Raw genomic sequence first — 12,929 nt, 5'->3', positions numbered from 1 at the left:
TCTGCCCAAAAGAATATGAGTATCTCTCCAATTACAAGGAAACAATAAAGGCAGAATTAACAGTGAAATGATCAAAATTAGGTAAATACATCCAAAATGCCTGACAACTCTTATTAGAGGGTTTAGCAGTGTGACCACGACAGAAAAGTCTACACAAATCCAGAAGCAAAGTCAATACTGAGTTTACCAAAGGGGCTTCTAAAGGCAGATACACAATTTTGTGAAAAAAAATATAGGCACATCCAGTATGTACTAAATTTTAACTCAGCTAATTCATCGTTATGAATTCAATCTTGCAACCAGTACCTGTATTTCCAGTTAAAAAATTAAGCACGAATAACACGCAGCCTGGAAGCACCTCTCAGTGGTCTGTGACTGAAATCCATTGTAAGGACACTCAAATTTTCACGAGCATAACATCACACCCATTTAGAGACTGTTTGTATCACCAAGATGGGGTAAGCAGAACTAAATAAAGACCATATTCAAACCTTTTCATTTTCATTAAGTTAGCAAAGTTGGGTACCAGTTCTGGGAAAGCATCCCCAAGGTACTGTCTTCTATCAGTGACTTGATGCCCAAAAAATTGCTCAGAGGAGTGAAACGAAGACTGGACTTGTCCCAGTGTAGTCATCAGAAATAAGTAAATAAAGGATGAGTTGGGGGAAAGTACAATGAAAATCTTATAAGACCAGTGTGGCATTTTGGCCATTGTTTTGGTCTGGTCTCCCCAAATCACTAAAAGAGATGGAAGGACCCTCATCAAGTTGAAGGTGTTTTGGAACAAATCTATTTCCACCTAGAAATACAACTCATTTTTAAAAGCCAGAAAAGATGATGGTCAAAGGGCAAGAGCTTTGCTTTCTTGAAATCCAGGAAATCCAGGAAAGCAACTGGCAATCATGTCTCCGCTCAAAGGGACCACGTCAAGCTTTAAGTAGTTGCCAGCTTCAGTGGACCTTTTAAATTCAGGAACCAGAACAACTTCATAGCCAGCTTTGACAGGACATCCATACGGTCAACTGCTGATTGAACTAAATGGACTTTAAACAAGCAGCGCTTTGAAATAATGGAAGGGGAGTTCTTTCCCTCATCTTTTTGTATCTGGTTCTGTCCCATATTTTCTAATAGTGAGTCCTAGAAATCCAATAAACTCAACAGAAATAGAAGTCCACACATCATCTTTTATATCATTTTATCGTTTTATCTTATATATCGTTTTCTGAAGTGCAAAGAGGAGAAGCCTGAGCAATATGTTGATGATATATAACTTGGTGCCTGCGTTTATAACACGAACACTTCATTGTCAACTGATAAATAATAGCCACAATTAGAGACAACTAGCTGCATAGGACACAGCAAAAAAAAAAAGAACAGCAAAATGTATCAAAATAAATTGTTCCTTTGAGAATTAAGTCAGTTATAAACAAAGACAGTCATTTACATTCTTTTTGGTAAGAGCTTTCATGGAAATTTGGTTACTAGAAAAACAAAATGTGATTTTTCTTTCCCCATCCAACATACAGTGAGAGCTCAGGATAGAGATTTGAGAAGCTGAAGGTAAACATCACTTTCATGAAGAGTCACTTTCATAACAAAGGAGTATTACACTGATTTCCTCTGCAGAATGCTTTGAGGTTTGGAAAGTGCCAGACATCACACTCTGAGGATCCAACTGCACATATGCCTTTTCTCACTAACTTCATTCTTAATTATGAATAATTTGCCTTTGTGATAAATAGACATAAACGTACATGAAAAAGGTTGAAAGAAAGTAGAGTTAGCCTGACTGAGGCTTTTGCCCAAACCCACAGCATCTTTCCTAGGGCTACTTAGGATCAAGTGAATGCCATCTCTCATGTGAGAGTCTCCAAAACAGGACAGCCCTGTAAGCAGTTTAACTGCATAGGAATTTCTTTCTTGTTGGAATTAAAATGCAATTTAAATGTTGTTTGTTTGTCTTAGAGGATATCATTTCTTCCCAGTATTGGTAATGAGCTCATTCGGTGTGTCAAAAATAGGAATTGTATTTAATAATGGATGCAGAAAACCCACACAAGAATAAAGATTCCTGCACAACAAACTGACTTTTCCCAAGAGGGATGTATCAGACAACACATTCTTTCTTGCTAGCTCTGGCTGTCCAGCAGCAAAGACCAGAAACACGCTTTCAGCATCCCTCACCCTCTCTCACACCTTATGGAAAGCACCAGCACAAATGGCTCCATGTCAGTCTACAGAAATGTGCTAACCCTGCATAACCTCTGGAGTCCTTATTGCACAGTGGAAGCCACCCACAAGTGGCTATGACTGTAAAAACCATGCAGAATCCCAAATGTGGGCTAGGTCCCGGTATACTGGTGGTGGAGAAGGCAACAGAAAAAACTTGCAATTCCCTCGTGCTCATCTCACGTGGGCACCTTACCTTTATGACGTCTTCATCAGCTGATTTGCACTCAGTGGACTCTGACACATCGACCACCGACCCATCCTCCTGCACCGCAACAACCTTGACTGGAACTGACACCGTTTTGCCCGTCAGGATGGCCGTGTTAAGGACTTCTGTGTCCTGTATGCACACACACACAATTATGGGACAGGCATTAGAGAAGCAAAAGGCACAGAACACTGCAGAGGTCAGACCACAGAACCAAAACCTTCTTTCGGACAGAAAGGGGAGTGACACTTCCTTGCACACAGCCTGTGAGCTCCCTGCAATCAACGCTGTCACAATTTTCCAGGCCAAGATTTGTGTCTGGACCACCAAGTTCTGGTCTGACAGACATACAGATTTACTCTTTCTGAGCCCATTTACAGGTTTGGCTGTTATGGAAATGAAATCCATAATGCAACCATGCGCGAAGGCACATCTGTGGGTTGGCAGAACCTCAGCATGTTTCAAGCACCATCTCCAGGGGTGTCAGCGGCTCAGCCCACCCTTATGTCCCAAATCATGCCCTGGGTATAGGAGGCAATTGCCAAGCACTACAGCAACAGTATTTCTTTCATGCTGGTTCAGCCAACAGTTGAGCCAGTTGTCCCTTTTCTGGACATAAATATATGATTAGAAAAACCACGCATGAGGCATGCTATTACCAACTAAGCCGTGTCACATACAATTTTTCTAATCTTTCCCCATCAAAATCCCACCTGGAGATGTTTTACCACATTTCTCTCTAATCCTGACGAATTCACAGCACTGGCACTTTAATGACTGCATTAACACAGCCTTCCTCAGCATCTCAGTGTGGCTGCAGTTTGATTAATTGTGCCAAGTGAGTTGCCCAGAGGACCCTGCCTTGCGTAAGCAGAGCAGACGGGAGGGGAACAGCTCTGATGGAGGCCTGCAGAGGAACACGTCTCTTCTTAAGCACTGCTCACTGCAGGCCCAAAGCTTCACGCCACCTCTGCATCCGTAGAGATTCAGCTCAGCCTTCTAGAAAAGCCTTCAAGAGGAAATACTGCTTTAAATCCATCTGCTGCTCATTTTTCAAATTCCATAAAACTAATTGCTTGCCAGTTGGGGGGAAAAAAAAACGTTGCTTCCAACTAATCTAACTTTAAATTCCATTATTTGAATTGGTGGAAGAATAAACAGATTTTAGTGGAAAATCTGATGGCAACTTGCATAGGAAAATATATTCACTATCATTTACTTCTGTCTGCTAGCTAGATTGATAGAAAATAATGGGCATTGACCACCAGCTAAGGACAGCTGGAGAAGTCCAATAAATACTTGCAACTAAGATATATTATTAATCAATATTCGGAAAGTTCTACAAAAAGCACCCTGAATTAAATGAGTAGAAGTACTAATAATGCTGGTGCCAGCTAACTAATGTAGTCTAGTAGAGCTTTATGGGCAGTCATGTTCCAGAAAGGCACTTAAACGTGTACTCCAGTCCATTTCTGTTCAAAACAGCACTAAAAGTATGTGGCTCAACTTGACACTTAGACTTCTCTGTGATTTAAGCACATGTGTAAGTGCTGTCCTGAATAGAGATGCTTTTCTGAATTACACCTCATGAAATAAATACAATCCTCTTTGTCCTGCTCTCTGCCAGGCACCGGCCAGATGTTTCACACAGTAAATGACTGGGTTTTGTTTATGCTGAATGGGATCATTTATCACCAGCTGCCACCCATGACAGAGGGACACCAGCAAACAGAGATGTGAAAGAATAAAAGTGTGAAAGAACAAGTGGAGAACCTTTAGAAAGACTGAGGCTCCAACAAAACTAAGAAAATTCACTGCTCTGTGAGAACAGTTAGCTGCAGCACGGGTGGAAAGGGGTTGTGTAAACCAGGTGAAGATGAGCGGAGGATGCTTGACGCGCAAATATATCAGAGGTGGGCAGATGGCACCAAACCAATGGCAAATATGTCTCCACCATTAATTTGATATAAATGTGCTGAATACGTGATGTGGACATGGTGTTTTTGCATCCTGGTTAGCAGGATGCTTCTAAGGCGCTCCTCAACAACCGCCTTCAGTGCATCAGGAGAAGCAGTATTCTTGCCAAGGTCACGGACAGTGCACATGTGCCTAATTGTGCTTCCAAACCCCCTATTCTTAGCACAGCTCCATAGCTCCTACGTGTCAGGGGCAGGCAGCACTCACAGTCCAATCCAAAGCCCTACTGAACAACAGATGAAAGATTTCTTCTGACTTCAGTGGACTTGGAATCAGGTTCTCAGCAGAGCTAGCTGCTTTGCTTCTGCACCGTTTGTTGTATCACCCAACTGCTGACTGTCCATGGGACGACAGCCAAACAACCTCTAGTCTCCTATTAACTAGTAAGAGCTGCTCAGTTTCCAAGCTGAAGTCACACTTGGATGTTCTGAAGGATAATGCAGAAAGATTTACATTCTTCTGTGAACTCAGTGTGAGAGAAAAGGGCTCAGAAGTGACACGTTGCCACTCCTCCGTTGGTAGGTGCACTGCAATATGCTCACCTCTCTCTTGACACAGCACTGTCCCGAACCTCCCTTCCATCCCAGTAAGTGCAGATACCTATCCACAGTGCTAATTAGCTGGTGCTGCTTCACAGAGCTGCACTTCACTCGTAAGCAATTCTACCACAGAAATCAATGTTTCAGGTGCCTGATGCCTGCATCGGGTGTTACAATAGCATAATAGGCCATGTAAAGACCTTTTTAAGAGCTGGCTATTTATAGACTGACAAAACGTGCTTCCTCTGAGGAAGAAATATGAAGGCAGAACTGAACTAATTGACTGTTAGATTTATAAGCAGACCTCTTTTTTCTTTTTTCTTTTTATTTGCATCTTCAGTAGATTCTGTTAGGTTTTTCTTCTATTTCCACAGCAAGGTTTTCTGCAGAAAGGACTGTCACTGCGTGTAAAACACTCTGCTGGTTACTGTCAACATTAGTGAGCTGTAGAGAGAGGTAATAACACTGGTTTACATGGGCAGGTCCCACAGCATCCCCAGACATCTGGAGCACCACCCAGGGACCAGTGCCAGCCTCTCACCTCCAACTCCCTGCAGCTTCCAGGTGAAAGATGGAGTCCTTTCCTACTTCCTCTGCCATGGGTTTATGATGGGATCTTGACCAAGATCTGGAATTTAAGCAGCTGGGGCAGAAACTAGACATTCGCGTTGCAGCACTATCCTTGAATAACAATTATGTGTGTGTTTATCTCCATTCCTTCTCTGTACCTGAATGCATTAGTACTTCAGCAGAACTCTTCTTAATTACAACTGTAACCTGCTAATAGCGTTTCTTTGTTGTCTGAAGGAATCTACTTCTTATCCAGCCTAGGCTAAATTAAAATTTAATACAACATCAGGTCGCAACAGAACTAGGAAGCAAATGACAGCTGTTTAATTAAAACCTAAAGCTGATTAGATGGCACTACTGAGAGAAATACTCAAGAGGAAGAGTAGAAAACTACTGAAACTCAAGGCCAGGATAATGGCTTTATTTAAATATAAATAAACCCTGCACACAGCCTTGGTAAACGTTTGACAACTCATTGCTTTGGACAAATAGGGGAGAAATGTGAATGGGAGAGGCATCAAGAGCCACAGCAGGCTGTTACTGGGGATGTCACCAGGAGTAGGGATCCCTGAGGAACTCCAGGCACTGAGGTCTAATATTTAGGCTTTAAACAACGCCACACTGACCTAAATCCTCACCAGCTCACTCACCCAACCAGTGCAAGCCAAGAAGATAGTGATGTATCACACAAGGAACCATCTCTGGGGCCTTATTACTCAAACCCCAGCCTAGGACCACCAGCACACCTTTCCTGCCCTTCTCCTTTCCACAGAAACCCTGCACTGACCCAATGTACTGTAACAGACATCATCCTAGTGATTAATATACAAGCTGGATGTGCTTTTTCAGAGGTTAACCAAACACGCTACAGTACAGCAAACCCAATAAACACTCAATTGTAAATCAGGAGGGAAACCTAAAGCCAACCCTATTCCACTGACAAATGTTACAGCTAAATGCCTTTTGGCATTTAGTTGAAATGACTGTCTTTAGTGAGGAAGGCATAGACCCGAAACATTTGTCTGCAGAATTGCATTGCTTCGTTATTATTTTTTCCCCAGAGTGTACCTCATAAAAATTCATTTGTAACATCGGAAAGAATCTTTAGGAACCAGTTCTCCTGCCTGGAAATGGCATCTCTTAGAAAATGGAAATTATAGGGCAGGTTGTGATGTGTGGGCCGGGCCAGGAGATTTTTTTAATATTTGATAAATTATTCAGCACCTTTTTCTTCAGATCAAAGAGCAAGGCAGTATAAGCCCATTAAGCAAGCTTAATATATAAATTAGATGCTTTGCTGAAATTATTATAATCCAAAGCAATTCTGTACTTTTTGCTCTCATAGCTGACTACTGTTTTAGATTTCCAATACATATTAATGAAGTCAGGTTGCTGGAAAGCTATTTCTGTGTACCACCATTAGATCAGGTAAGATTTACCATTTTGCAACCCACTGGTGAGAACAAACAACTAAGATTGTGTTTATTAAACGCATAAACAATCTTTGCAAAGAGCTCACATTGTTCTTTAACATTTTTCCTCCCTACTTTTACACAGCCAGTCCACATCACACATGGAACCAGGCCCACAGCAATGCAGGTGGTTTTGGTGGTCGGTGCTGCTGAATGTCCTCAATGAAGAGCTGAACAGTGCTAATTTCTCATCCTGCAAATTTCACTTGTGGATTCACCTGCAAAATCACCCGCTTGCCAGCTTTTCAGGCGTCACAGCTACACACAAGTCCTTCAATGGGCCGATGGCTGACTAGATGATCTTAGTGGTCTTTCCAACCTCAATGACTATGATCCTGTGATTCCACCCCACCAAGCCACACCTGCTGCTTGAAGCTCATCCCCATTCCCCTCCAACTCCCTGTCTCCAGCTGTTCCCTCATTTCAGCTTTTATCCAGTATATTGCTATCAGGAGTCATCAGTTATGGCAGATGGTAAATCACAAATGCTGCTGTCAGAGTTAAAGGTCATCCTTTACCTCCTTTTGTTTACCTGCAAAATAGCTTTACTTCATATTGGGATCCCCAAGGAAGAATAGGCAGGTGTATACATTCTGCAGGGGAAATTAATTAATGGAGATTGAACCATACAGAGCAGTTCTTAATCACTGATTCTTTGGGAACAATGTAAGCAGCAACTATTAGCCTAATTGAATATTATTCTGGATGCATATTACAGTGCAGGCTGCAAAAACAATTTGCTACAGCACAAAAAAAGCATGATACAGATTCCAAAGCGGAATCTCATTCTATAGCTTGTCCTTTTGCCACAGATACACTGAAGGAAGCTCTTATCTTGGCAGAGTGTACCTAGCAAACGTGATCAGACACTGGAAACTCTGCCTTGGAGTTTGCAACAACTGAAGTTGAGATTTATGCCATTTCCGTGTTGTTTTTTGTGTTTTTTTTTTTTTTATGATGGAAATTCAGCTCATTTAGAGGTTTATGTGGGATGAATAAGCAAAAGCTGCTGCTGAAGGTGAAACCTGATTAGAAGCAGACACTGTCATATCTAGGACCTGAGGCAGTTTTATTTCATTTTTTTTCATAACTCAGAACAGATCTGCCCCCATTAAGCAAAGGTTCAGAATGCAGCCTGGTGCACTTGGCAGAAGTAATTGCAACCTGTCAGGCAGTCTCCACTGGCTCAGCTAAGTACCAGTGCCGTCTGCATCAGCAACAGACCTTTCACGGGACAGGCTCCTGCTATTTCCTTCAGCCCATTATGTCCCAGCAGACTCTATTCTCCAAACCTATGTTAAACATCATGACACCATCACTCCGAAGTACATGCCTGAAGCAGTAGGAATGGGAAATTCTTACAGCTGAAGAGCAGCTATCACACATCTGATTTTAGTTGTTTGCACAGAGAATACAGACTCCAAGAGCTCCTGGCTTGCATTTCTGGCCTTTTTTAGCATGCTATGAAATAAAGGACCTAATGTCAGCCTAAAAATATTATGGTAAACTCTGCCAATCGCCCATACTGGAATCTGCACTATGTTTAACAATCTGCAACACACCTGAGCATTCATCTGATAGATCTGTGCCAGTTGTTCTCAACAGAATATCATAGATCACTTCATGCTGTTGGTGTTTCCTTTCTTTTATTCCAGACAAACAAGACCATATTCCGTTGTTTAATAAAAGTATGGGCCACCTCCATTTGAAATTAAATTATATCCCCCTGACCTCAAGAGGACTGCAAGTGGGTAGAGCTGCCTGCTGCAATGACGTATGCTTCCATATGAACAAATAATTCTTTTTAGATGACCACAAAACAATCACCTGAGAATTTGTCAAAGGCTTCTTGCACTGACGAATCTAGGGAGGCTGTGTTTTGTCTAGTTTATGAAATGTAACTTGGATCCACCTGAGTATCAGCAGTCATCAAAGATAAATTCTCCTAATCAACATGAAATTTTGTTTCTCTATCTTTGTCCCACCAGTTTTAGAGCATTTAACAACATTCCTGGTAACCATTTCTAGAATTTCTTTTCTACTCATCATAATTTCGGCTGGATCGGGATGCAAGAAGGGCTGGGTTTTTTTGTTTGTTTGTTTGATTTGTTTGTTTTGTTTTCTTTTTTGAGGAAATTCTATGCTATGGGAGGAATGGAAAAGTTGGCAACTCACCAGCTTGAAAAGGCTTCAGTTTCACAAGTGCAAAACTACAGACACTGAAACATAAGGTTGCGTATCACGTGAGTTTACTGCTGCAATCTGTGTGCTCATCATCTACCATGAGCACTACCTGGGCAGAAATCCACATCCTTCTGTAATAACAGCTGCTTAATGCTATAGCAGAGTGCACAAATTAATTACGGCGTGTCTCCATGACTTCCAAACATGCTGCAGGAGCATCCTCTTAAGGAAGGAGCATGGCTCTTTCTCCCTTGGCACACATTAGGCCATTCATACAATGGCTGTGGCATAACAATACTCATTTATGAGCAAAACAAAGTATGTCGGAAAGCAGCTGTGACATAGAATCACTGAATTGCTCAGGTTGGAAAAGTCTTTCAAGATCATTAAGTCCACCCTTAACCTAGCCATGCTACCCTAACTCTAACCTTAATGATTCTGTGATTATACAAACAAGATTTTTTCCTTCTCCCTTCTCATCATGACCAGATTGCTACACATACATACTTCACCTGTGGAAGTAATTCCATGGGCTTCCATCTGACTGCTCCCAGGATGTAACACCCACCAGCACAGCACAGCAGCAGTGCCATTCAGCAGACCATGCCAGCTCTCACTCACACAGCAATCCTCCCAGTGCCCACAGTGTGCCATTCCCTGCCTCAGCCACGTATCTCAGGACAGCATAAGTGACACTCTGGAAGTTTTCTCTCTATTGCCTCTTTAAGGTTTAAGGTTTTAGTTTAGCCTCGATGGCTAAAGGAGAGAACTCTATTCCTTCCTGTTTTCAATTACAAACAATCAGCATTATACATTTCTGTTGTAAGACAACACTAGCAAGTACTTACGCCACTGCATGATTCCTAACTGTGACACAGACTTCTACAGCCATGCTTTTTATCTACTTCACTTCACAAAGCTGCCTACCACTGTATTCAGTGCACCAAAACTACAAAGCAAGAGAACATGACCATAGCCAGCCCAGGCAGCAGCCATTACTAAGGTTGCAAGCTCAGAGCTTTCTGGTGCTTCATTCCCTGATTGTGGGAGCATCCCACACTGTACACCCTGTGTCCTTGCGCTGCCACTGCCCAAACAAGCTGCTCCTACAAGTCCTTTTTGCTTAAACAGAAACCACAGAAGATGCCTCCTGCTTGTGTTTAGAGCTGCCCACAAACTTTCTGGACGTGCCAAAGATAATGAGGCAAAACCCAAGAATGGTAAGAGAGCACCTGTGAGAGCATTTGGGGAAAAAAAAGAAAAAAACCTGAAGTTAAAGAGTGATTTTTTCAAATGACAACATTCATTTATTTGAGAGCTTGAGAGTCTTCTGGCTGGCCTATGGATCTCTGGAGGCTTTTCCTTCCTTCCTTACCCTGCTGCTATGTGACTTGCATTTTTGCTCTTCATTTTTATTTTTCTATTTGTTCACCTTGTACCTCTTCAGAAGTGCTGTCAGATCCATCCTGCCTCTATGTCTGATTACTTCTTTTTATGCTCAACTTTATAAAGAACGACCTCTGCTTTATTCAAGTTCAGAACAAAATCCCATTTTTTATCTTTCATGATTGAATTTCGCAGCGCAGCGTCTGTATTTGCTGCAGAATAGGACAATATCATCTGTGCATCACGGGTTGAGCCACTGCTTTCAGAACCACAGTGTTCTTCCAGAGTCCATCAGCTCTGGGGATACACAGACCCTCAAACTGAAGAACTTCTGAGTAAAGACTGGATGCTGTTCCCGACTAGACTGGTGCAAGAGAGCAATTACAGCAAAGACCATGGAATTACACAAATGTAAAAGTCCTGTGAAATCAGGATCAAACTATTTAATCTTTCATCTTTTCCCATATGGCCTTCATCTGTTCTAAAAATTACATTCTGAATGTTTAATTCTAGTTACTCCTTATAGCATCTTATCCTTCAACAACACTTTAAAAACAGCTCTGAGCTTTGCAAGGGACAACAAGATGGTTATCTCCATTTTACAGGTCAAATAATGAGGCTGGAAAATCCCACCAGGCCAATGACACAATGAGAAACTGAATCCCCATTTCCCATGTCCTAGATCCATGCCTTTCCTGCAAGATTACACTCAAACCTGCTGCTGTTCTGCGCAGTTTAAATACCGATACTCTCATCTTTCCTACCAAATGGCCTTTTTGCTGTAAATGCTGAGCATGCAACATCTCAAACACTTAATTTATTGGTTGGTTAACTGAAATTCAGCTGTGCAGCAAAACAAATGCCAGTGATTGTAAAGAAATACAGAAGGCCACAAATAAAACGACCAGTAGCAGATGCAAGGAAAGAAAGACTGTCTTACTTGCTGCCTTTCCTAAGTGGAAAATGATAGCAGCATACTACCATGTATTCTAATGCAGTAGATAACTACATGCACTCAAGAGAAAAGAATACCTCTTAATTTGAAACTACTGCAGAATGTTCCATTTAAAGAGGGCTTCTGATGCCATCCCACAGGTGGTTTGAAACGGGGCAAGACAATAAGAAGACAAGGGGGATGACATTAATGCTTCTCAGGAACAGGAATAGAAGGTGACAGCATTATTGGTTTTTGATAGAAGCATTCTGTAAGCAGACAAAGGTCTTCACTTGTGATTCTGTGAAAGCAAGCACGTATCAAAATCACAGCATGTTTCTTTGATAAAGAATTTTTAACAGTGGTTCCTTGTCCTTACCTCTGTGCCAAACTCAGTCCAAGTAGAGACTCCAAATTAACATTAAAACGTTTAGTTTTAAAATGTCTACAAACTGCACAAAGTAGTGGCTGCCTTGGTTTTCCTGTCCCAACAAAAAGCACTGAAGGATAGGAAGAAGATGAAAAAATATCTTCTATCTTTGCTTGCAAAGCATTATCTTCATAATTAGCCTTTAAAAGGCATTAAGGCATTATTCAATTCAAACTTTACAATTATTTCTTTAAAACCTGCTACATTATGAATAATGGAAAAAACACCAATCTTCCAGAAAGACAAGCTAGGTACAGTAAGTGAGTAAAAAGAGAATTACTCACTTCACGTTAAAGAACTCATCGACAAGAACTTTCATGGAGGAGGAGAATGTCTCCCGTTTGCTGCCATTTTACTTACCATGAAATAACTACACAGCCCAGCTCACTGGCGAGGAGAAAATAGATCATCATCGCTGGACTGTTCAAAGAGAATTAATAGTTGCCATTTTCATCCATTAAGGAAATTTATCTTCCTCAAAACTGGCTGTGTCAACTATTCATTCCTTCCTTTCTCTCTAAAAGTGGGCAAATTTCCAAATGACAGTACATGCATTTCTTCTTTTGCAGTATGAATTTCAAATTGTTTACTGTTGTAAGGTAGGAAGAAGGCCAGGTGTAATACCCTATTCTTTCTTGTACTGAAGCTGATGGGGTCCTCTTGCTATATAGTCATTGCTCCTGCTACAGGGACAGACCAGTACAAAAGAATATGCTTTTTACAGAAGATGGAGCTTAAGAAAAGATATGGTTCTGTGGCATTTTGACACATCATTTTAGTGAAGGAATGACAGGGAGAGAGTGTTGCATTTCGAGGTCTTTGTAAATGTACCACAGAATTCCAGATCAGAAGTGCTCTCACTTGAAAGCACCCCTATACATTTACAGCTTCGAAAGGAGCAAGGGCTCCTTACTTTCCATTTCTTCTTATGTTGGCTTTTTCTCTTCTCTTTCTTACACCACGCATTATTCAGCCCTCCCTGATGGCAGCTGACCTCCTC

General features: G+C 41.5%; 1 protein-coding gene across 3 annotated transcripts in view; it reads right to left on the bottom strand.

Annotated features, from left to right (window-relative positions):
• The window catches only part of TMEM132B (transmembrane protein 132B), a 184,738-nt gene that overhangs the window by 34,535 nt on the left and 137,274 nt on the right, over positions 1-12,929 (bottom strand). For all 3 annotated transcript variants that reach the window (XM_052691188.1, XM_052691186.1, XM_052691187.1), the window contains exon 5: positions 2,426-2,569. In XM_052691188.1, coding sequence (XP_052547148.1) covers positions 2,426-2,569 — 144 coding nt within the window. The remainder of the gene's footprint in view (positions 1-2,425; positions 2,570-12,929) is intronic.

Source organism: Tympanuchus pallidicinctus, unplaced genomic scaffold (assembly GCF_026119805.1).
Source record: "Tympanuchus pallidicinctus isolate F22 unplaced genomic scaffold, pur_lepc_1.0 scaffold28, whole genome shotgun sequence".
Classification (NCBI taxonomy): Eukaryota; Metazoa; Chordata; class Aves; order Galliformes; family Phasianidae; genus Tympanuchus; species Tympanuchus pallidicinctus.
Note: the sequence above shows the minus strand (reverse complement) of the source record. Positions and strands in the feature narration are given on the sequence as shown.